This window comes from Bidens hawaiensis, unplaced genomic scaffold (genome assembly GCF_021521415.1).
Source record: "Bidens hawaiensis isolate Kalapana, Puna unplaced genomic scaffold, B.hawaiensis_p1.1 tig00035257_1, whole genome shotgun sequence".
NCBI lineage: Eukaryota > Viridiplantae > Streptophyta > Magnoliopsida > Asterales > Asteraceae > Bidens > Bidens hawaiensis.
In genome coordinates, this window is record NW_027496141.1 from 1 (window position 1) to 25281 (window position 25281).

At 34.8% G+C, this 25281-nt stretch overlaps 2 protein-coding genes and 2 pseudogenes across 3 annotated transcripts; 3 read left to right on the plus strand and 1 right to left on the minus strand.

Moving 5' to 3' along the window:
* Nucleotides 1–5846: 5846 nt before the first annotated feature.
* LOC143587209 (uncharacterized) lies at nucleotides 5847–11781 on the plus strand (annotated as a pseudogene). Its single transcript, XR_013144840.1, has 10 exons — nucleotides 5847–6039; nucleotides 7039–7175; nucleotides 7257–7430; nucleotides 8982–9218; nucleotides 9298–9402; nucleotides 10098–10166; nucleotides 10243–10311; nucleotides 10393–10500; nucleotides 10578–10703; nucleotides 11450–11781. The product of XR_013144840.1 is annotated as an uncharacterized LOC143587209 (transcript).
* Nucleotides 11782–13646: 1865 nt separating this feature from the next.
* Nucleotides 13647–15214, plus strand: LOC143587212 (late embryogenesis abundant protein Lea14-A-like). The gene is made up of 2 exons (XM_077068565.1): nucleotides 13647–13863; nucleotides 14772–15214. The coding sequence occupies exons 1-2, from the start codon at nucleotides 13658–13660 to the stop codon at nucleotides 15037–15039; spliced, it is 474 nt and encodes a 157-aa protein (XP_076924680.1). The 5' UTR covers nucleotides 13647–13657; the 3' UTR covers nucleotides 15040–15214.
* Nucleotides 15215–17457: 2243 nt separating this feature from the next.
* On the plus strand, nucleotides 17458–18193 carry LOC143587210 (RING-H2 finger protein ATL67 pseudogene; annotated as a pseudogene).
* Nucleotides 18194–20060: 1867 nt separating this feature from the next.
* LOC143587211 (U11/U12 small nuclear ribonucleoprotein 59 kDa protein-like) lies at nucleotides 20061–24932 on the minus strand. The gene is made up of 8 exons (XM_077068563.1): nucleotides 24652–24932; nucleotides 22381–22723; nucleotides 22207–22290; nucleotides 22045–22110; nucleotides 21840–21912; nucleotides 21320–21708; nucleotides 20912–20952; nucleotides 20061–20774 (listed from the first exon to the last, which is right to left on the minus strand). The coding sequence occupies exons 1-8, from the start codon at nucleotides 24801–24803 to the stop codon at nucleotides 20696–20698; spliced, it is 1227 nt and encodes a 408-aa protein (XP_076924678.1). The 5' UTR covers nucleotides 24804–24932; the 3' UTR covers nucleotides 20061–20695.
* Nucleotides 24933–25281: the final 349 nt, after the last annotated feature.

A 25281-nucleotide genomic window follows, 5' to 3' on the forward strand; every position in this document is an offset into this window, starting at 1 on the left:
ATCATGTATTTAAATAAAATAAATGATTGGAAATGTAAACAATTTAAAGTTTAAGGTTAAAAGTGTAAATATCTAAGAAATTATAATAATAGTCCTTTAAAAATATAAGTTTGCTCGAAACCGGGTTAAATTATCTAGCCCTTAATTTTACTCAACCTATGTTAAGTAATAAGGGTGGGTAAAAATGCAAGAATGCAAATCCCTTTATAATATAGATACTAAAACGGGTTTTTAACGAGTGTTCGGCGTTGTTGGTTCGGGTCTTGGTAATTGGTCAAACCCAAATTCAACTTTCCATAACAATGAATACTATGAGATAACTCAATAAAATTTAAGAAAACTTAACCAAGTATGTAGTTCTATGGTTTTAGAACTAACAACGTTTGTTAAGCGAGGTGTTCGGTTTTTGTCGGTCCAAACATTATTATAAGATCAAGTTGGATTCAACATTCCAAGTACTTTAATAAATAACTAAAATCAGTTTATAAAATATTTTTAAAGAAATATACAAGTCTTGATAGTTAGAAACACACTTGTGTGTCTTAAGCGAGTGAAATCGGTTTAGTTCGTTTTGGTTCGGTTTCCAACTCGGAATAAGATCAAGAATGGTTACCACATGCCCAGACATCAAATAACTTGTATAATAATTTATAAATGATGATACTTAAGTTTTACAACCAAAAAGTCAACAATAAAGTCTTTAAACGAAAGTTCGCTTTTCGGTTTTGGATCTTGTTTCGGGTTAAAACCGAGGTTAGATTCTTCAAACCCATAACCATGGAACTCATAAAAAATGATTTTAGAAACTTAAATCTAACATAAAGCATGTTTATACAATTATTTAACAAAACTAGTAAACAAAGTTCGGTTTACGGTTTGGAGCTATTTACGGCTAAAACCGAGGCTAGTCTCCCACAAACCCATAACCATGGAACTTCATAAATATGATATACAAACTAAAATGAGCAGAAGTTAAGCATGGTTAGTAAGCATAAACAAGTTATATAATTATATATATATATATATATATATATATATATATATCAAGGACCACGCGAGTCCTCCTTGAAGCCTTGCCTTACGAGGCCCGACACTCCACTAACCGAGACCGGGGAAGTGACCACCAAAGGTAACAAGGGGTGTATATTATATAGATGTTGTATAACATAAGAGCTAACAAGTTGATTAAAATGAAAGACTTTTGGTCAGTTTACTTTTGAAAATCAAACTGCTAAGAACATGAAAAACAACCTTTAATCTTAAGATTTGAGAGAGAAGATGGAGTATGAGCAGGAATTAATGGAGAAGATGGTCTTGTATATAGGATAAGGTTGAAAGGGTTATGCATGAGGTCTAATGTATAAAAATTCGGATTGGATAATAGGGTGTAAAGCACAAACAACAAACAAACATGTTGCTGATCTGAAGGGGGTTGCTCTAAGCGATAACCTAAGGTCCTCACCCATCGCGTATCGCGATGAGGTGGGCGGCCAGATTTTTCAAACTTTGTTAAAATGACAGCTTTGGTCCTTGGAGTTGTTTAAAGCGTTTTTAAGGCATTTTAAGGACCGAAAAGGATGTTTTTGAGACTCGACAAGTGTAAAACAATAATGTAACATAAAATCCAACATTTTCATTATATTGAGGGTTTCGGTTTGCAAAAACGGGTCGGGTTACATGATAAACGAATACAAAAAACGAATATTGACCCGAATTTGACGAATGTCACTGTATGAAGCGACCGCTTGAAGACTCACTGTTGGTACATTATGGTTACCACGTGTATATTGACATCATCATGCAGTTGGACAGTTACCCCACTTCCAATGCATGCAATTTATACTCCCAATCATACGGGGTAAACCATGTTCCGTTTCATGCACCGAGTAAATCCGTTGTAGGTCGTGCCAAGTGGATCTTCTAAGATAACGTTCACCTTATAGTTGTATTATGCCTAATTAGAATTATTAAATAAAAATATATAAAATAAACGCAATATAATGTTTTTAAAATTTTAATAAATGCAATATAAAGTTTAATAAACGCAATATTAAGTTTAATAAATACCTTGGCAAAAATACTCCAAGGTGTCTCGTGTCGTTTTTTCCGCCATTTTTAAGTACTCGTCGTTGATGTCGGTCATGGTTATGTAGGTTAGCACGCGTAACGCTGACGTAAACTTCTGGGTATTGGTGAATCGTGCGTCCCGTTTTTGCTTAAAGTAATCATACTCGCGCTCCGAATCATTGGCAATGCACAAAAATAAACGTTTAGACATCCGGAAGCAACGTCTAAAAGTCTTCGGGTTCTTGTATGTCGGAGAGTCAACAAAATTGTAAGGCCCCGGTCTCGGTGCCCTACTTGGGCGTTGGATTTACTCACAATTGTTTGGGATACATCTAATTGTTTGTGTGTATTTATCTCTCATTCTCAATTAACAAACTTAGGCCTACATATTTAGCTCACGATAAGAATACGAATGAAATACCTAGATAATAGACAATTAAAACTAATAAAATAAAAATGTTATAATTAAGAAAGAGATAAAAGTAGTGTAAAAGACATTAGTTTTACTTTTAAAAGTTAGTTGATATATACAAATTAAAAAAATAATTATTTTACTTTACAATTTAAAACTTATTCTCTCTAAAAACAAAATATTAACTTTTCTAAAATTGTTAAACAAGTTGGCATGTCAACTCACTTTTTAACGAGTCGGATTCGGCTTGACCTATTTAAAAAACGGGTTGTGCCAACCGACACAAAACCCATAGTTTTTTCATGTCGGATTTTAGTTCGTGTCAGAAATTAACACCCCTAACTTTTATTCACCCTTACCTTGTACAAAAAATCATTTAATTTTTTAATATTTATAACTTTTTTTTAACAACAAACAAAACAATCATTGCATTCAATATTAGTTTCAGATCAAATAAGTTAGTGACAACATCAATGATTTAAATTGTTCGACAAGTATATTATGCGACAAGAGTTTCCCAACTAAACTAAAGGAAAAATTTTATAGGGTAGCAGTTAGACCTGCAATGCTATATGGAACAGATTGTTGGGCCATCAAGAAGGCACAAGTGCGGAAGATGGAGGTGGCAGAGATGAGAATGCTACGCTGGATGTGTGGGCACACAAGGTTAGACCGAATAAGAAACGTTGTGTTTCGAGAGAGATTAGGGGTAGCTAACATATCAGACAAGATAAGATAGTGGAGATTGAGATGGTTTGGACATGTGAAGAGAAGACAGACGACGAATCCGGTTAGATCCGTAGAAAACATTACTATAAAGGGGAGGAGGGGTAGAGGACGACCTAAATTGACGTGGGATGAGAGGATTAGGTATGATTTGATAGACCTAAATCTCTCAGAGGACATGGTTAGGGATAAGAATTCTTGGAGAAGTAAAATTAAAGTTAAGGATTTTTAGAGAGAAATGAATACCTTAGGGCCCTCTATTTACCTTATTTTTGGTCACACACCATTATGGATTTTTAGAGAGAAATGAATACCTTAGGGACCTCTATTTACCTTATTTTTGGTCACACACTATTATGGTATTTTCTTTTCACACACACATATATATATACATATACATATATATATATATATATATATATATATATAGTATTATCATTTTTACTTCGTGCGACTATCAATGTAACTATAGTTGAACTTTGATTTCATTTTATATTGCCGCATACATATGTAGTCAAGAGCTAAAGGTCTCTCTGAAAGCTACCTCTTTATCCCATTTGATAGAGGTACGGTGTGCCTACATCCACCCTTCCCAGACCCTTATTATAGCTTTGCTATTGGTGGGACTTCACTGGGTATGATTGATTTGATTGATTGTTTAAATTACAATAATAAACAATTTAACTTGAAGATCAAATTTTGTAAAGTTTTTATGTCGATAACCTCAAGAATTTGAAATTTTACGTTTCTTTTGTTTCCAAATTTTTTATTTATATTTTTATGTTTATCTTTTCCTTGGTTTTCCTCTTTATCCTTAGAGTCGTTGGAAGAGGAGACTTAAATGCTCCTGATTTTTCGTGTTTTGAATTAGTATTTGGATTTTGATTATGCTTTGTAAATCATGAAGGTTTAGAACACGTTGGTTCCTAACCTTTTGATTAATAATTGTACATGAGCATTTGAATGTTGTGGTGCATATTTTCATGTCATGCTGAGAATATCAAAAGCGTAAAAGATGTTTTTATATAAATTGTCCGTATAAATCACCGTGTTTAACACTTTAACTAGATACCATTGTTTATTCTATCATGTATAAGAGGTAGATTGACGTTGTAAATATAATTTATATGTCTCTACATCAAAAAACTTATGTTTTGGTGACTGTCATTATGATGTCACATCATACCTAATAAAACCAGTTTTCAGCAAGAAGAGATACCAATGTTCGATTGTAAAGAGGAAATGACAAAACAAATGTTTGAAGCTTGATTAATTGTTTGAGGCTTTTCATTGTTCAAGTCTTTAATAAGGAACACTTCGTTTTTTTGTTGGACGAATCAATGAAGGTTGAAGCAATATTTCAGAGCAATAAAAAGATACAACTATTTTGTTGATAAACAATTCAACTTCTATCAAGTAACATTATTGGAGAATGCTTAGGAACGATTCACATGGTGAATTCAGTTCTAATCCAAGTAGTTATTATTATTATTATTATTATTATTATTATTATTATTATTATTATTATTATTACTATTATTATTATTATTATTATTATTATTATTGGAAGGGGGGGGGGGGGGGCTGTCCTCATGTATTTTGTTTAGCTTGTGTTCGCAGTAGAGCTTAAATAATATTTTTCTACCAAAAATACAAGTTCAACAAAAACATGAGAAACATGGTCGTTTCAACGTTTGTGGAGGCCTGGAGCTAGCTAAAATGTTGAGACCTTTTTCAAAATTCATTTGATGTAAACCCTCCTCATTTTCTCGGTCGGTACCGACAATAATAAACTAATAAGTTTATAGTTGACGGAGTTAATTTTTTTTTGTTTCATTAACATTTTAGATTGGCTCGATTCAACTCGAATTCAATTTGACATTATTAAAAAATCTAACTATAAATAATCTAAGATTCTAACCATCGGCCGCCATTAGCTTTTGTCCTTAGTTTTATTTTATTTTTTCTACTGTGGGTACCATAATATAAGGATGAATCATTTTACTCTTAACTTGTGACCCATCAATAACTTCTTAATAAAAAAACCCAGTTTTAAAAGACGTAGTACATGACTCATATAAAATTATAAACCTAGAAATACTGGAGGCCCAAAGCCATTATCTAATTTGGCTGGCCTATGGGTCAGACCTGACGAAAAAGATACAAGGAGTATGGATATAGGTATCGAGAATTCGAATAACTCGGATTCGGACCGAGGTTTGCATTTTATTTGACATCCTATTAAACTATAAACATAAACACAACCCGAAACCCAACATGAAAAAATATAGGTTTTGGGTCAATAGATACACAAAACAATCACATTTATCACGATTATTAACAAGTTTAATATGAATAAGAGTAATTAATTGTTTAATTTATTAATAAGTCAATAGATATTACTCATATTTGTATATGAACGTAAAATGAGTTGACCCAAAACACAAACCGAACATGACATGAATTTAAATGGGTTAACACGACCCGACATGAATAAAAATATAGGTTGGGTTTGGAGTTAAAGAATCTCAACACGCTAACCCGTCAACCCGACACAATTGAAGTATATGTTAAAAATCAAAATGGTGATTTTTTAAAAAAGTCCTATGAATGTAACAGATGATAAGTCAACCCCTTGACGATGCAAAATACACACTCACTCCCCGTCAAACTCAAACTCAAACTCTTCCAGTTACACCGTAGTACCACTCGCCCTTTTATCATCAGATTCAGATCCACTTTCACCACCATCCGGACCACCGCTTCACTCGATTACTCTCAATCTCAGTCTTCTTCTCCTAAGATCTCCGTTTTCGCTCGCGAGGCTGTTTCTGGTAATAAGACACTTTTTATTTATTAAAATTTAGGAATGAATAATAATAATAATAATATTGTTTAGAATTGAAGGAAGTGTTGTCAAATAATAATAATAATAATGTACATGCAAACTGTGATATCCAATTTTGGTGTTGTGTTAATACTTAATAGTTAGTTACCAACAACAATTTTCGGTTTCTGGTAATTTAGTTTATTATTGTTTTTTTTCTGTTTGGATTTATTATCATACGTGTTAGTTGAAAATTAAGCCATTGTTCTTTCCTAATTATGGTCAGCTTAGGCTGCGGGGGTACCGACTAGCGCAATTAATACGTATTAAATTGTATATGTAATTTTTCATAATTATATATATATACACACACACAAAAAATTGTACATATAATTTTTTTTAAATAAGTATAATTTTTTAAAGATTTTGACCAAATTTGATCGGTTTTGATTGATGTTTGACCAATTTTGACTGGTTACAATTTTAGGGTCCGATTAGGTGAAATCGAATCGGTAGCACTCCAATCTCTAGGGTTGTAAACGAACCGAACGTTTACGTTTATGAACCAGTTCAATCCTTAACGAACGAACACAAACATGATTATCCATTCGGTTGGCGTTCATGAACCATTCGTGAACAAGTTTAATGGTAAACGAACAAACGTGAACATAAACAAGGCGTCGTTCAGTTCGGTTCGGTCCGTTTACAGCCCTACCGATTTCCGATTAATCGGCGCCTATTCTCAAATTTTGCAACACAACTGATCTTACTTGAACTATACTACTATAGTCCCAATTTATTTGAAATTGCATCAGAAATATCTAATTTTTGCCTTTAGAAGTTGAATTTTGTATAAAGTCTTAACTTCTATGTGAAAAATTTGTTGGATCTGGATTTTGATGTTAATTTGAAGGTAAAACAACTATTAGAGTGACACAGTGACAGTTAGCCAGTTAGGGTTTTAAGTTTATCTTTAACATATACTGATGAAAATTATGTGGTGCAGTTGGAAAGGAAGATCAAGATATGCCATACCTGTTATACTTACAAGGTGGACCAGGTTTTGAATCACCGAGGCCAACTGAATCTAGCGGGTGGTTGAGTGAAGCATGTGAAGCACATCGTGTTATTCTATTGGATCAGGCATGCTTGTTAAACTTTACTACATGCTTGTTAATATGTTTGTTAACTTTTTTTACTGTCGTTTGACGTGATCAAATGCAGCGTGGAACAGGGTTGTCGACTCCTTTGACCACATCATCTATGCTTCAAATTAAGTCTGCACAAGAGTTGGTTGATTACTTGAAATACTTTCGGGCAGATAATATTGTGAATGATGCTGAGTTTATTAGAAAACGTGTTGTTCCCGAAGATGGTCCTTGGAAGGTTTTGGGTCAGGTATAATAACTATTTTTGTTCTTTATGTTCGTTTTATATTTAGCTAGGCAAAATTGCATAAAAAAGTAATGTGCTTTTGTTGGCTTTCTGATACGTGCCAATGTTCGGATAACCAACATTCCACGTAGCTACCATGAAGCCATGCACCCACATTCCACGTTACATGTAGTTTCCTACTTTTATTCAACATTTCCTTTTTACTTGATAGGTAGTTAACATTAGTGTGCTAGTAGTTAAAAGGTTTTACAGTTTCGTGTAAGCCTATAAAGGCATGACCTTGTTTAGTATTTGGGGAGAAAAAATATATTGAAGTAAAATGTCTTGTTCTTTCTATTATTTCTTTGGAGCTTGATCCGCTCAACGGATTAACTATCTTGGGAGATTGACCATCTCGAATTGGTTACTATCATGTAGCCGATTCGAGATGGCTAATCTCCCAAGATAGTGACCCTTTGAGCGGGTTAGACTCCAAAGAAATAATAGAGAGAACAAGACATAATTTACTTGATAATTTTCTTCTTAATATTCTTAAACTTGCAATGCCTTTTATAAGCTACATGTGAAAGTAAAACCGAAAGAAAATGTAAAACTAACATGAACATGAACTAAACCACTAACCTAAGATAACTTCCCACTAACATAAAATAAACAAACTAATAATGATATTAAAATAAAACTAATTAAAACAAAAGGTTGCATGGTGAACGTGAGTTAAGGCCAAAGGGTCTTGCATGTACGCATGATAGTGGGCATGTATCACTTTCTGTTTGGGGCACTATACTTTGTTTACACTCACAAAAGGCTTGAACTTTTGAAAAGTTTTTGTCTAGGGCATTCTTGTGAGTTAATTAGTCTCCATCCGGAAACCGCCAAGTCAGCAAATTAAGTCAATAGGGTTATCATTTTCCACGTCACCATGTTGACAAGTTGATCCGGCCATTTTTCCCTACGCCGAAGTTTTTAGTAATTTGAACCTTCTTACTAAAATTTGTAAAAGTTGTATGTTTACACAATAGTAATCAAGTCCCACTAAAGTCGTTCAAGTTTTTTTTTCTCTCTCTAGCGTCACTCAACTTACTTTCATTAGGTGTTCCGATCCTTTGTAATTTTTTCATAAATGTAAGTTTATCAAGATTATGTGAGCCAAATGAAACATAAGTTAATATTTGTTAGCATTTAGTGATCAGTTGTTTTTCTTCCAATCTGACTTAATTTTAACAATTATGAAACTTGGTTATTATTCAGTGAATTTTTTTCTTCACTACTATCTTCTTCTTTAACTTAGTTGAAAAAAAGTTATTAATTATCAGTAACCGAGATTCACATATAACACTTTAAACATTCATAAAACAATTACGCCGAATTTGAACATATAATGAAAGTTAAGTGACTTTAGTGGAACACGTGGTTACTAGTGGGTGAAGTTTTCCCTTACTGAAATTGCAAAAGTGTGATTAGAAAGCTGACCATAGCTCATCGTCATATTGCCAGAGGAAGTTATTGCATTAAAGTTTACACTATATATTAACAACTAATTTTTTTCATGCATAGAGTTTTGGTGGCTTTTGTGGGGTGACCTATCTAAGTTTTGCACCAAAAGGGCTGAAAGAAGTCTATCTAACGGGTGGAATCCCGCCAATCGGTGATGGATGTACAGCAGAGGCGGTCTACAAGGCTTGCATCGGTCCAATCATTACCCAAAATGAGAAATACTACAAGAGATACCCTCAGGATATTGAGATCATTCGTGAAGTTGTAAATTATTTACAGGAGTCCGACGGAGGCGGGGTGAGTTTTATAAACAATTCTACAACTCATTCTAAAAAACAGCACATTGTCTCTAATCGTGAGTTTTTGTATATTATAGGTTCCTCTTCCATCTGGTGGTATATTAACCCCCCGAGGCCTACAACTCCTTGGACTTACAGGCTTAGGATCTAGCACGGGTTTTGAGCGCTTGCATTACTTGTATGCCTTCATTCACTCACTTCTGTACTTAAATACTCTTGCATTTCTCGATGTAAGGGCATTGTTCTAATTGATTACTAATCAATGGGTTAATTTGCATAAACTTGTAATCAACTTTGGTTCAACTTATATTTTAGGTAGCCAATAAGCCAAATTTGTTTTCTCCCATGAAAAAGTGTCACATTTTTCAAAATCTTTATGTTTAAGGAAATATTTAACCTTGATATAGTTAACACAGCAAAGATAAAACCAACGTTTACAAAAAGTTAAATTACCTCACTACCTTAAAATGGAAATCATCATGGTTTCTTGATTTTTAAGAGCGAAAACGACGACGGTTTTTATGCTTGTTTTTAATTGGTGTGCATGGGCCAGTTTGGGTTAGTTTTGAGCTCAAACAAACCAAAAACCAAGAATTCGGGTTTTGGGTTTTTGAAAACCGTTCGGTTTTGGTATTTGGTTTTCCCAATGGGTTCAGTTCGGTTTCGCTTTTCTGGCCGAAAAGAAAAGAGCCAAAAATAATGAACTTGAGCCTGAAACTTTGGCCCTAATTTTTTTGTTAACTAATGATTGGTTGATTACCACGCATTCGGGCCTAAAAAATTTGGATTCGGTTATGCCAGTTATCTGGTTACGGATTTTTTTTTTTGGTTTCATGCGCACAGCTAGCTGTTTTTTGATGATGTGTTTTTTGTTTAGGTTTGAGTGTGGGACTCGGTCATCTTTCCTGGAGGAAAGAAACAAATCAGTTATTACTTCTTGAACGCGGTAACAACACGTTTCCTTTCGTGTCTACCTTTTATGTCTGCAAATAGTTTTTTGCTGACATGTCACTAATGTGCAGTTTGAGGCGTGGCTTTCATTTGATACAAACCCACTATATGCTCTTTTGCACGAGTCTATATATTGTCAGGTGAGTGCACTAAATAAACAGAATTCACTTAATTATTTTATAAGTTTTTGTGTTTTACTTTATCTTGATTGCAACGCGAAGGGGGCTGCATCGCGGTGGGCTGCTCACAGAATAAGGGAAGAACATGAACATAAACTTGATGCTGTAAAGGCTGCTAAAGAAGGCCGGCCCATATTTCTAACCGGAGAGGTAATTAAGAAAAAAAACTTTTTTCAATATATTTAGATTCAAAGGCGTTTGATTGTTTGACCGTTTTCTTGGTTTAGATGGTGTTCCCGTGGATGTTTGATGAAATTCATGCTTTGAGGCCGTTTAAGGAAGCGGCTAATTTGTTGGCTGAGATGAAAGATTGGCCTCCTCTGTATACCAAAACAGCATTGAATAAGAACACGGTATGTGTTTTCTAGGGTTAGTTTCTTATTTCTCTCAAAACTTGCTGCATTTTCATGTTTATTCAAATAGGGGTGTTCATAAACCGTTGAAACCGAACGAACTGTCCAACCTGAACTCCTGAAGCATGTTGATATCCAAACGGTTTGGTTTTGATGGTTTCTGATTTGGAAGTTGGAGCGGGTTGTTTAACTTTCATTATTTATTGTATACATTAATGTTATTTTCATTATTGGAATATATAGTTATTTATGTGTTATAATCACAAACTATTTTTATCATTTTAAAATTTTTAATACAAGCTAATGAGTTTGAAAAAAAAAAATTAGCTCAAACCGCCAAACTAGTAAAGCCATCCGGTCTAGCCAACCCACCCAAGTGGACCAATTTGGTTTGTTGTTTCCCGAAACCACAATTAGCAATTTAGCAGCTAGGCCTAGAGTCTTCATCAAGACCGGGCTAAATAGAATCGTGAACACTCCTAAATTATCAATACCCTTTTTTGATTTTATGGCATTCATATCTTTCGTTTAAAACTTGCATTAGGATATGAGAGGTTGGAGTGTAAGGAGATAGATAAGGGTATAATGGTCATATTATAAAATGTATATAATGAACGAAAGATCAGGTATTTTTCACTTTTCTTGAGTACATATGATGTTGCCGGTTTTCTCTATATATAAAAAACTTTTCTAAATTTTTGTTATTTTGATTTCTGAAGTTGATGTAATTTTGAAAAACTGGACAGGTGCCGGTTGCTGCTGCAGTTTATTATGAAGATATGTTTGTTAACTTCAACCTGGCAATGGAGACGGCTGCAGAGATAGCAGGCATACGGCTGTGGGTGACTAATGAATACATGCACTCGGGTCTCCGTGATGGGGCGACCCATGTTTTGGATCATCTGATGGGATTGTTAAATGGCAAGAAGCCGCTTTTTTGAACCCAAGGTCTTGACTGTATTTATCCGTTTTTTTGCTTTTAGTTGTATAATAGTTCCATACCGGTCAGATTTCTGGTTCGATCGTATGACGCTCCCTTGGGCCAAGTTTTTTACAGTAGAATTTTGATGTTTTGTTTATGAGTTCCATACAGGCTTGTGTTTGTGTTTTGCACTTCTATTTACATATCTAGGGTGTAAATGAGTTGTATAATATATATTTGCTATTTAAAAAGAAATTATCATATTTATATATAAACGATTATGCTCGTTTAGGCTTGCGAGTCCAGTCAAGCGAGCCCAGGGCCGTCTCCGAGAATTTAAATACCTTGGCCGAGCAAAAATAAAAAGCCCTGTATGCCTTAACGAAAAAATTTTATTCGCTAGTGTACATAGATAAAACTTTTATCGACCGGTTTATTATAAGTAGAAACCATTTTGAGCATGTGCTTATCTTATAAACCATTGCAAATAACCTTATTTTTAGCACCAAAAAACATATTTATGTAATATGTATAAAAATGTTTTGAGCCCCTGAACCTTATGTGCCCCGGCCGATGGTGCGGCTCGCACACCCTCCGAGCGAGCCTAGTCAAGCTAGGTGTATAAAGCTCAAGCTCGAACTCATTAAATCCCGAGTTGATATGAGCGCAAACAAATCTCAAGTAGGTCATGAGCAACTCATCTCGTTGTGCTTGTATCCTTGAGGTCTTTCTAGGGATTTGATGATCAGTAAAAAGTTGCGGAAATGCAACGGCTAGTGAATAACCTAGTGAAGTAGTCCAGGGTAGTCATTGGGAAGAAACTCGAACTGGGAAGTCAAGACCAATGGAATCGAGATCTGGACCGGTTTAAACTTGTTACCAGTTTGGCCGTGGGACTATAGACCAAATACGAACTTGGGATTAGTATTTTGTAAAATGTTGTTTTAAGTTTAAAGAACAAAATAAAAAATCTAACAAAAGACTGAATATATAAATCAATTATTTAAAATGTAACTATGTAATATTTTTAAAGGTAATATATTTGTTTAGGTTAACACTAATCAAACATCAGGCCTCTAGCTCACTTTCTCACACTCTAATATAAGTTTTAGCCTAACTTCATTAGGCTTGGCTCGGTTCGAGCTTTTAGCTAGCTGATCTCGAAGTTAGTGGGTTAATTGATCTGTTCATTACATGTCTTTATGTTAGGAAGATCATGTAATGGAACACAACTTATAAGATATGACTTGGTGATCATCAACTAATGTCAACTTGGTGATTTTAGTAACCTTGAAAATGAAAACTTTAATTATCAAACTATTTGATTACCCAGCTGGATTAATATGAACCTTGCTTTGTGGTAAGAGCGTAGGAAATGGTTTCAGTAAAAGAATCACTCCCAGGGGAGAATAGTCGAAGGCCGTGTTTTGTGGTAGGAAAAAAAATATAGCGGCCGTCAAGTACCTTAAGGGTAACCTCCAACATGGAGAATGGGGTCGTAGGTCCACATACATTTGCTCGTAGACCATTTTCAAGCAGCGATCACAAACGTCTAGCTGGTCCGTCATGCATAGGAGGCTGAGGATCAACCATTATGATGCGGGTCCTTGGTTGTTTTAGTGTGTTTGGTCCGTGATCTCGGATAGGTCTTGGGAGGGTCTAGGTATATATATTATTTTGTTTTGATATAATTGTAAACAGATTCATTTAATAGATTTCAATATGTTTGAAATTTATTTAAAAAGAATTGGGTATTAATACTTCTTTTTCTTCTAAACACACATGCACATACAATATATGCACATATGCTTTTTTTTAATACTTTAAAAGAAATCATGAGAGAGATCAAATCATAGAAAAAGTAAAAAAAGATAAATAAACTATTTTTATCAATGTTATCTTTTTATTGAACGGTTATTTTATCAATGTCATCACCATCCACATCCAAAACCAATAACAAACATATATATATTTATTCAACAACAAGCATTCACAACCAATTCATCATCAAAACCTAATCACCACTGGAGAGATGGCTGGATTGGTAGACAAGGCCAAGGAATTCGTGGCGGAGAAGGTCGCCAACATGAAGAAACCGGAGGCGACCGTGAAAAACGTCGACCTCAAAGACATCAGCCGCGAATGCATCACCTACAAAGCTGACGTCAATGTTGCGAATCCTTACAGCACTGCTATTCCGATATGTGAGATCTCGTATACATTCAAAAGTGCCGGCAGGTTTGTCTGTTTTGTTCGTGTTGTTGCATGCATATATGATCGTTGCGGATTCTATACATAATCGCAAATGTATACAACGAATGATCGATAGATCGCAAATGATTATGATTAATCCAGACAGATTGATCACGATTTTTTGCTTTTGATCGATGCGTTTATTATAAAAACATTCCGGTCTGTGATCGTTAATGCTTGAGTCCGCTAATTTTGGACAAAATAATGATGAAATAAATGCATCACTCTTCGAATATGATTGATTCAACGAATGAATCACGATTATTACTTATGATCAATGCCTAATCCTCAGTATGATTAGGCCCATAAACAAACCGCTTTCAGTATGATTAGGCCCATAAACAAACCGAATGCTTAATAAATTGCTCACAAGCAGTTCAGCTAGAAGTTTGTTAATGTCCATTTATAAAATGAACAAACGTGAACACGAACACATGTTTCATTCTTTAGTTGCATTCATGAAAGTTATGAACACATGTTTCATTCTGTAGTTACATTCATGAAAGTTCATTTACGTTCGTTTATTGCCGTTTGTTTATGCTTGTTCGTCTATGTCCGTTTGTTTGTGTTTCTTTGAACAATTGAACTATGTAATTTCATAAATTTTTTTAAAAAAATATTATACATGCATTGGACTTCATTTGGTGTTTTTTATGAATTATGTTCATTTGTATTTGTTCATTTATGTTCGCTTATGTTTTTTCTTATTTGTTTTTTTTCATCTATGTTCGTTTACGTTCATGAACTGTTTGTTTATGTATAATAAAAACCAAACGAACATAAGTATGATTAATCCAAACAAATTAGTCACAATTACTTTTGATCAATGTGATTCTAATATACAAATTCATATCCGTGATTATTTCGAACGTGCTATTTTTTTATGAAATCAGGGTGATTGCTGAAGGCTCCATCCCGGACCCTGGCTCGCTAAAGGCAAATGCCGACACGATGCTAGACGTGGGAGTTAAGGTGCCACACAGCGTTTTAATAAGCCTAATAAAGGACATTGGTGCTGATTGGGATATAGATTATGAACTAAATATTATTCTCACTGTAGATCTCCCGGTCGTCGGTAACCTCAACATTCCGGTGAACAGTGTTGGTGAGATTAAACTCCCTACACTATCCAGTTTATTCGGATCTTCAAAGACGGTTTAACGATTAATGAGAATATCCATTATGGATTTCATGGCCGTATGATACTAGTATACGACTATACTATACGTATACATATACGTTTGTTTTTAAATACTTTACAGTGTGTATAAATATACTTGAATTCCAAATGTTGATATGTAACAAAATTAATTCTCATACCTTCTGTTGGAAAATCTTGATCGAACACGCAAGCATGAGATTGAGCAAACTCGCTCGACTCTTTTATTTTTAATCAATGAAAAGCACACAAATTATATAAGCCCTAACTATATAATTATTCTAAACTCATTAAAATCCTAGCCCAACTCAAAACTCTATTTTAATAACGGAATTTTTACATATATCCCGTATTACATATTTACTTAACCCTTAAAAAGGTAATTACATATTCCCCCTACTCACATGAAATTACCCAATTACCCTCTTCTATTTCCTATTGAACTACAGATCTCCTCCGATACTCCTCCCTTCGCAAATCCTAGACATCGTACTAACATGTCGAACATCGCTCTCCCAAGGCGACGATCTGCAGCACGACATCAAACACACAGTTTAGGAATCCATTGCTAGGGATTTGCAATTTGGCAATTGACTGTTTCCTCTCTTAACGATTTCATCAAGTTCATCCTCTTTGTATATGCAATTTCATATGAACTTTGTTTGCTGAAATTAATACATCCCTTAGATTAGTCGAGCACAAGGTTAGCAAAAAACCATGTAAACCTCGTTCTTTGAGTTAGAGTGCCCCTAAAACGGATTCGGTTACCATCTTAAAGGTGCAATTATACCAAGAAAGCTTGGGTGGGTAAAAAATTGACGAATCAAGCGCTAGGACAAGTCAAATAATTAGAGGCAAGCACTAGGATGAATCGAAGGTCGAAAATGGGTTCGGGTGGCTAAAGGCACGGGAATTTAAAGATCATAAGTAACTAAGGAACGAGGATCAATTTAACCATGGAGATCAATCTCGAAGGACAAAGAAATTAAACACAAAAAGGGGGTGAAGCTATAAATCCGCTAAATATATAGTAATCATTTTATTAATGTCAAAGGTCTGGAAATATTTAAACGCTTAACAGTTTGACAGGGGGGGGGGGGGTATCATATGAATTAAGTTTGGAGGTAGCAGGTTCTTATAGGATCATGTGAGGATTATTGCGAAAATATGAAAGTGTAGTTCTGTTTGATTGTATGTCAGTTCCTTGCTAAAACAACTTTGTACTTTGTTTATTATGAATGAATTTGTGTTGCTGGTAAAAGTATTAAAAGAATAAAAACAAATAGTTCACTAGTAATAGCTGCAGCATTGCAAATAAAGGCTGCCATATTTTGTTTTAGTTTGCAGATAAGATGAATGCATTTGGCACTTGTTTTTTTGCTTTTTGGTGCTCGTTAAAAACGAAACTAAAAAACTTAAAAAGATGTCGAAGGGGGAAAAAAATCTAGTGACTGGATTTATTAGCTTCGATATGTTCGTCTTAAAATTGACTCGATTTGGGTGTAAATTGGGGAAATATGTAACTGATGCTTCTAGGATAGGATATATGTAATTAGTTATTTAATTAGTTTATTAAGGGTAAAACAGTCATTTCATTAGTTGATGTTTTGAAATGGGGAGATATGTAATATATGTGGTTTAGGAGGGGAAATATGTAATTGATTTTTAAGGGATGAGTAAATATGTAATCAGAGAACTTAGGAAGGGATATATGTAAATGCCCCTTTGATAATCACATAAATCAACTAGATAAGGCTTAATAATTCAAACTAATATCTACGTGTACATACGCAAATTTCGAATAGCATCACACGTAGAAAGAGATATATGTAAATGTGAATTAACATAGAAATGTAGTGCATCTTTTTAATAACAACAACTCACACGCTCTCTAAATCTACTCCTAAATTATGCATACATGTCTACGGGACAAAAAACTGTCAACCCTTAAAAAACAAAGTCTTATCGAACACCTTAGCACCACTAGACTAAGAGGCCTTGGACGGTGAAATGCATAGTATGTTTTCATTAAAATAGTCGATAGACCTCTTTTTGGTGCTTTCCTATTGTTTTGTTTGCATGCTATGTTGATACTCACCAACTAGGATAATGGTTGATCAACAAGATGCAATATGTACACGTAGGGGCTATTTGATAATCTCTTAATGATGTTATTAAGCGACTACCTCTGAATTGGTCAAAGGTAGAATGTGATTGTTTATACCTCTTAATGGCTCATGGAGCCTCTTAATAGTTAATTTTCAGATGTTGAAGCTACTTCTTAATCAGTCAGACCTCTTATTGATTCACCACTAGATTACCAAACAACTCCTTACACATAAACCATATAACAAGATATCAACTTGATGCGCATTGTAGAATGTGGAGTATAACGAGAATATTTACAAATAAATCATAAATCTAAGAAAATCATAACAAATCTTATGGTTAAAGGTAAACTAAACTTTACTGAATCCAACCCCACCCGACCCGTTTTCTATATTTTTTTAACACAAAATATGTAACGGTTTTTAGTCATTAATACCTCTCTAACTATCATTTAATGATGCAGCTCATCACCCCAACCACCTCCACCCCCTCCAAACCCCCCACCTCTTCTTTCTACCTATAGATGGACCACCATTCACCATGTCACCGCCACCAATGTCGAGCGCCTCACAAGACTACATCGCAAACCTCAGTCTTGGCAATGCAATCGCCATGACCTTCGGCGTTTTAGTCATTTTCGCATCATTACTTGCTTCCTGCATATGTTTCAATCACTGGCGTATTAACCGAGACCCAAGAATAATAATCGTTGGCGGAGGTAACAACAACGTCGACGAGACTCATAACGTTAGACTGGATCAATCGATGATCAATGTGTACCCTAAGTTTCCATTCTCGAAAGGAATTGTCAAAGATATTGATCCGATGTGTGCGATCTGTTTATCCGAGTATAGAGAGGCGGAGATGATGAGGATGTTGCCGGATTGCAAGCACTGTTTTCATCAGATTTGTGTTGATGCTTGGTTGGAGCTTAATGCGAGTTGTCCGGTTTGTCGGAACTTGCCTCTGCGGACGCCATCGTCAAGTCCGTCGGCGGAGGTTTTCCCGTTCTCTCAGTACTCCTCCGATGGTCGTCACCTGAGGTGATCTTGTTAATTTGCTAATTGTTATCCTAGATTAACGGTTAATTTTATTAGGTTTTGATCGGTGGTTTTATTTGTCATTGTGTAAATCTAGATTGCTTTGGAGCTTCTATTTTAGTTAATTTCATTAGATTTATTCATGAATTGTTCTTTTCATGGTGATCTTTTTCTTTTTCAGGCACATCGCGGATGTAAATGAGCCGGGTCCGTCTCAAGCTCGAGCTTAATCTTAAACTGTTGCTCATCTAATAAATGAGTTTGTGACCAAGCTTCATGTATCAAATTTTACTAGCCTCACAAACTTGACCAAGTTTTATATATAATAATGATTATAAGTTCTCTATGAATCATAATATATATTGTTTAATTTATTTATTATTCCTTGAGCACCAAATAATAAAAAAGAGAACCTTAATGCAGCCGTAGACGTAGGACAAGTTAGAACAAACCACGTTACATTCTTATGCTCATTCTTATGTTCCTGATTCACTTGCCTACAATTTATCATGCTAAACGCATATTCTTATATTCAAACAGACTAGGTATATAAAACTTGAGCTCTTTAATAAATAAAGTTCAAATTATTCTCCACCTCAAACTCGACTAAACTTAAGCTTAATGTGAATTTTTAGCTAGCCAATCTCAAGTAGCCCATTAACCACTCGGCTCATCTAAAGTCTCTCTTGGCAAGTTTCTCGAGGAGATTCAAATACCATTATCTCAGTTCCTTAACTCAAATTCGCCAATTTTTAAAGACCACGCAGGTGTTATCTTTCCTAGTGTTTTTCTTAACCACATCAAATAAAGGTACCATCTTTGTAACACAGTGTACAAATGCTAATAAGATCATAATGAAAAATTTAACAAAAATAAATAAATGTTCACCGTTCAACTAGCGGCCGGTACACTGCTGTTTTGGTTCAGAGCTTCTGGAAACTGTTGGCAGCCACACGACGTCACCGCTTATGAACAGATGTGAGCTGGTGGATTCAACAGTATTTTAGCACACATCTCTATGCCTAAACTTCTGCTTGTAAAGGGAGAGAGATAAGAGATTAACAAAGTGGCTGTTGTCATTTGAGTTCTCCGGCGCGCTTCGTCTGTTTTTCCAAGCTAGCACAAATCTGATATCAAAACCAAAAAAAAAAACAAAACGGGATTAAACCCATATTAAAACTGTACATACACAGAGCCGTGCAATTGGTTATGATACGGGTAAGAAAAAGATCTATGTTAATAATATCATGTAATCATAAACTTAATGTATCAACCCAGTGTAAAAAGTGATAATATGTAGCACCAAAGTAAGTTTTATAATTGTAATGTTTGTGTCAAACCCTGGGAGGTAGTAATGAACCCCTTGTGGATGCCATGTTACAAAAAACAAGGAAAACAGCTGTCATTCGTCGGGTTTACCTCTATTAAAACTATGATCACATTATGAATATAAATTATATTAGTTTTTGACGGGAAAATAATAGAGGTGAAACTTGGGATTGACATGTAATGTACAATGACCAAAAATTCTCTAGATGCATTTGAGTATCAGACTATCAGTCGAACATCAACTTCGTTTTTAAATGACAATAAAACAGAAGAATCAGCTAGTGCCTGGGGGTAGTAAAAGCCGAGCCTAACGTGAAAATAATCATGATTTGGGTTGTCGTGTCCAGCCCGTTTAATAAATAAGGTGTTCGCGTTGATGTTTTTAACCCATAGCGGGTTGTGTTTAGTCTCGGCCTTGCTTGATTCAATTGAATTAAACATGTTGACCCGTCAACTCGTGTTAGTGACAAATAGAATATAAATGCAACAAAAGATATTTTGAAGGTCAACCATTTATGGCCCGTTTAACCCATTTATAAATTGATTACAACCGGTAACCATATGACTCATTTAGATAAATGGAATAACAAGTCATGTTTGGGTTGGCAGGTTAAAGAGACGAATAATTGAATATAGGGATTTCTGTCAAAAGTTATATACACCTATAGACAAGTATCCTATCAAGTAAAACTATGTTGGATATCAGGTCCATTAACCAAACACAAACACATGCAATTTGAACAACTCATTCGACTCTTTTAGTATTAGCATAAACCGAAAAACAAAAACCCCACCAAAACCCTTCAAAATCACAAAGATCCCTATTTATACTACAATCCTAGTCCTTAACCATTATCTCTAACTCTTTTAACAATTTATCTCCTAATAATAAATCAACGATTCAATTTAGTCTCTAACCTTTATCTTCTTTATCTATAAAGACTTTATTCAGTTCACCCCTTGTACTTCTCGGTTGTCCATACTAAACCCGTGTTCATATGTGAAATCAAGATTATATCCTTCAAACTATACCTACATAAAATACACTAATGGCTCACGTAGATGTTCATTAATAGGCACAAAGGCATTGTGTTGACAATTGCTAAAGCATTAAAAAAACATACCAACAATACAGCAGCTGCTACCAAGTTTAAGCAATGTAATGCAAGTAATATGAAGTTCATCGGGGTTTCACGAGATAGGATGCCCATATTTCATCAGCTGGAGGGGGTGGTTGAACCCAGTGACAAGGTATTCGACTGCAAAACAAGCCAAATGAAATCAAATAATTTAAGCTACAAAGAGATGATCAGTATCTATGTAAGAAATTTTCTAATGCTCAAAGAAAGATGCTTCTGGCAGATTTAAAGTGAATTATTAAAAATAACGTGTTTGCCTTCCTCCAGGTCTTATATATGCATCCCACATTCGTCTGACCTGTAAGAAAAAATATCGCCTAAAATCAGCCATTTTGTTTATAAATCCATAAACTCTTTTGGGTTATTTGGGTGTTTTTCCTTTTACTATGAATAAGTGTGGTGCAATAGTCATCTCATAAAAGGTTAACAGAATTTAAATGTCAGTTGGTAAAAAACCAAATGTGTTACAACTGAGTGAACAATGGGGGACTATAGAATATAGTTGTAATTTTCAACCGCTGTCTGGCCAGAGACCATCAGTGTATTTTTTTTCCAAATAATTCCATAGTTGCATTCAGCTAGGTAACAGAAATCATAATGATCACTCAGCCCAATTTTGATTTTTAATTAACAGTGATATGTACGATAAAAATTATAAAACTTGCCTCGATTAATGTTCCCATATCAGTATTGCTTCCATGATAATAGTGATAAAATTCAAGTGGTAAACTTGCTGAATAATCATATCCTCTTGTCGAGGCTGCAACTTTAGATCTTTGATTCCCGGATTCCATATCAACGGCTGCCATTGAGCTACCTTTTGCTTCAGTCTCGGTTGTTTTTTCCTGATTTATTTTATCTCCATCTTCCACATTAGTTTGATCTTCTGGATTTATAGCATCTGCACCTGTTGCGTTTCGAGATTCCTCAGCAGTTGCAATGGCATCTTTGGCGGCATCTGTGTCGGCAGCCGCCATTGCTTGCCTCTCCTCTTCCTCAACAGCAGCACGAATTCTCTCCATAAATTTGTTGTCCTCATCCGGGAGAAAATGGCCTGCATGATCATTAGATACGTTTATGATGTTCACATGTTGATAATCTTATTTGTAAACATATATTAGTGAGTTTGTGAATGATGCATTGATCATAGGAAAGCATTATTATTTAATAAAATCTACTACAAACCTTGTTTTGTTAATTTCTGGATCCTGATGGACAGTAACTCTTGCAATTTCTCCACAATCAACAGAAGCTCAAGCTGAAATAGAGAAAATCATCATCTAAACAAACTAGAAAAAACATATGTTTTTAATATAACTAATGAAGCATCGGCTGCTAACACCCTCGTATAAACAATATAAACTACAACTGTACATTACAAGATTATCACCTCAGATTCTAATCTCTTTCTCTCCTCATTAGCCTTTTGCTTTGCAATTTCCTTCATTTTCTCAACCTGAAAAAAAAATTGCCCTAATTAAATTGCAGATAATGAAATCAAAGATATGGCAAAATTAACAGGAAGCTAAGAATATGTAAAAGTCAGTATTACATTACGCTTAGCTGTTTCCTTCGCAATTTCCCTAGCCCTCCATTCATCGGCTTCTTGGTCAACTTGATCAAAACGCTCTCGTTCCTATTGTAGAAACTCATAGTTTCACAAACTACAACTAAAAGATGAAAGAAAAAGAAAGAAAAGGAAAGAAAGTGCAAATTCAGTTATCACCTTTGCAAGCATTTCACCGACACGTTGTCTCTTTCGTTTCCGCCAAAGTTTGTTTCTTTTGTTTTTTTGGATTTTATTTGACAATCTAACTGCTGCAGATTTCTCCTCCCATGGTGTTTTATCATCAGTTATAACCCTAAATGGTTCAAGTTCATTTCTAAGCTTCATTATTAGACCATTAGCTGCTTCCTGTGTGATTTGTTGTTGTGTATCCAGTGATATCTTGTTCTTCTCTAGAAACTTAAAAAACATTTCAACAGCAGCTTCATTTGCTCTGTCATCTGTTCCTTCAGAATGCTGCTCGGTGCCTTTCATTGCGATAAGCATCTCCAACTCTTTCTCCCTGCAAGAAACCCAAAATATTAGAGATCTATCACACCAACTGCAATCACATAAGGTAATTTCTATATTCAAAATAATCCTATCTTAATCAAGCTATCACAAATTCACAAGCATCTCAGTTTGATTACTTTTGTTTAACTTCATTGTTACCAATAATCCATATTACATCCCTAATGATACGTAAACATCAAACTATGATTCAAAATGTTAGGTTGCAAAACGAACGGTTCGGAAAACTCAACTATAATAGGGGTGTGAATTTTTAACACGAGACTCACATTTTTAAGTTCACTCTAAACTGCTTCGGGTCAGTTTCGGGTCAACCCATGGGTTGGCTGTATATTATAAATTGACAACAAATGTGTTTTATGTCATAGCTTAAACTGATTGGGCATTCTATGCAAAGATTTAGAAGATAAAAGTGAAATTTGAATTATGATTGACAGTTTAATCGTAATTGTTTTGTATACATTTGTATCTTTGGTTGTAAATTTGTGCATATTAGAGTACAAAGATGCTAGAAACCACAATAAAATACCGGGTTAATCGAGTAGCGTACGCGTGTCATACTTGAGCTAATGTGCTTGACACGATACCCTGGTGATAGCTTAAGAACCGTTGGCTAGACATGAAATTGATAATTTAATATTAGGGACAAATAGTTGGTATCTGTTTACTACAATGGAGTTCAATTTCACTTCTAGACCAAAAATTCATGCTTTCAAAAGGCCTCCTAATAATAGCTTAAGAACCTTTAGCTAGGCCTATATACGAACCAAACGTTCGATGAACTGCTCGGCGGGAAGTTCATTTATGTTCGTTTATTTAATAAACGAACGAACATGAACATAAAATTTGTGTTCATTTTATTATTTATTAAACAAACAAACATAAGCACATGTTTCATTCATTCATTTATGTTCGTGAACGTTCGTTTATGTTTGTTCCATGGTCACATAATTCGCTAAAAAAGCCGTGTATTTCGTATTGGATCGTTTTGTTCCCAATCGCCATTTTGAGTTGACTGGTGCGGCGTTTCTAATCGCTATTGAATAGGAATCCAATTAACTGATTCGTCGTTTCTGAGTGAAATTGAAATCGATTGTACAGAATCGTTTTTTTAGCCATCGGATTTCAACTTAATCAATCCAATCAATTTGGTCAGCATTCGGCAAATAAGGCAACTCCTCATTTCCAATCGTAAACGATTCTTAGGTATTCAACAGACGATCAATTTACAGCCGACCTTCCACTGGTTTCCAAATATGACCAACCAAGTTACCGCAATAAATCAGTTTATAGTTTAGAGCAATTTATATTATAAAACATAAATTCATCTCTATCAGTTTACAGAAATAAAATCAATTTATATTTTTGCCATTTGTATTTTATGTTCGGGTAATTTGAATTATGAAATTTGGTAACTTCTGTTTTGAAGTGGAAACATCGAACCGACCTCTATGATACACCGTACCGGTTCGTACCAATGTGAACCTACCCCCTAACCGAATACGCCACCAATAGCGAATTGCATTATGCCGTTATGTGACTACGGTTAGTTCATTTATGTTCTTTTATTTATGTTTTGTTTGTGTTCATTTATACTTGTTCATATATGCTCGTTCATGCTCGCTTAGTTATGTTTTGTTTGTGTTCATTTATGTTTGTTCATATATGCTCGTTTATCTTTGTTCAATTATGTTTGTTTTTGTAAGTCATCTGTTCGTTTAGATTTTAAACAAACGAACATAAACAGAACACACACACATATTTGTTCAACTAACTTAAGTTTTCGTGTTCGTTTAAAGTCAAACGAACGAGCACGAACATACACGTCCTAGTTCGTGTTCGTTCGGTTTGTTTACAGGTATAAAACTGACTTAAAATTAGGTCAAAATAAATAGGTTCAATTTCAAATCATATACTCACATTGCTTCTGCGAGATTAAGAGTGTTTCGAAGCTCCTTCAGAGAGCCTTGCACGTTACCGGCGTTCCAGAAACCACTAGTCACCGGCGGTGCCGGTGGAAACCACGGCGGCGGTGGAATCATTGGCCGCATCATCATTGTATTTGTATTCATACTAACAATTACTGCAAAAGATATCACAGAACTTAGCCCTAATTCAACAATTTGGGTAAACTAAACCCTAGCGCTTGTTGGCAAAACGTATAGTAATAAACGAGTGTATATAGAAGTTGATTTGTATAGAAAGAAAATGAATGTGTAAAAAGATTTTATTTATAAATGAAACATTGCAATTGTATTGCAATTGTGTTTGTGAGTTGCTCGGGATTGATTCATTTGTTACTGTGTTCTCGAGTTTAGTAAACGAAATAAAATTAAAGAAAGGTAATAGGGGAGAATTTATTTAAAGTTATTTCCTCGGTAGGTGGAATGGAGGTCAATATTCTTGGAGTTTGTCAGGGAATAGTTCGTGGGAGTTCACGGTTGGTTCGGTAAGGAAAGTTTTAGTTATGCCTTACGAGAGCTTTAAACGGGTAGCAAGTATTGAGTGTAATTGGGTTCCCCTCAAATGCAATATTTTTGCATGGAGGGT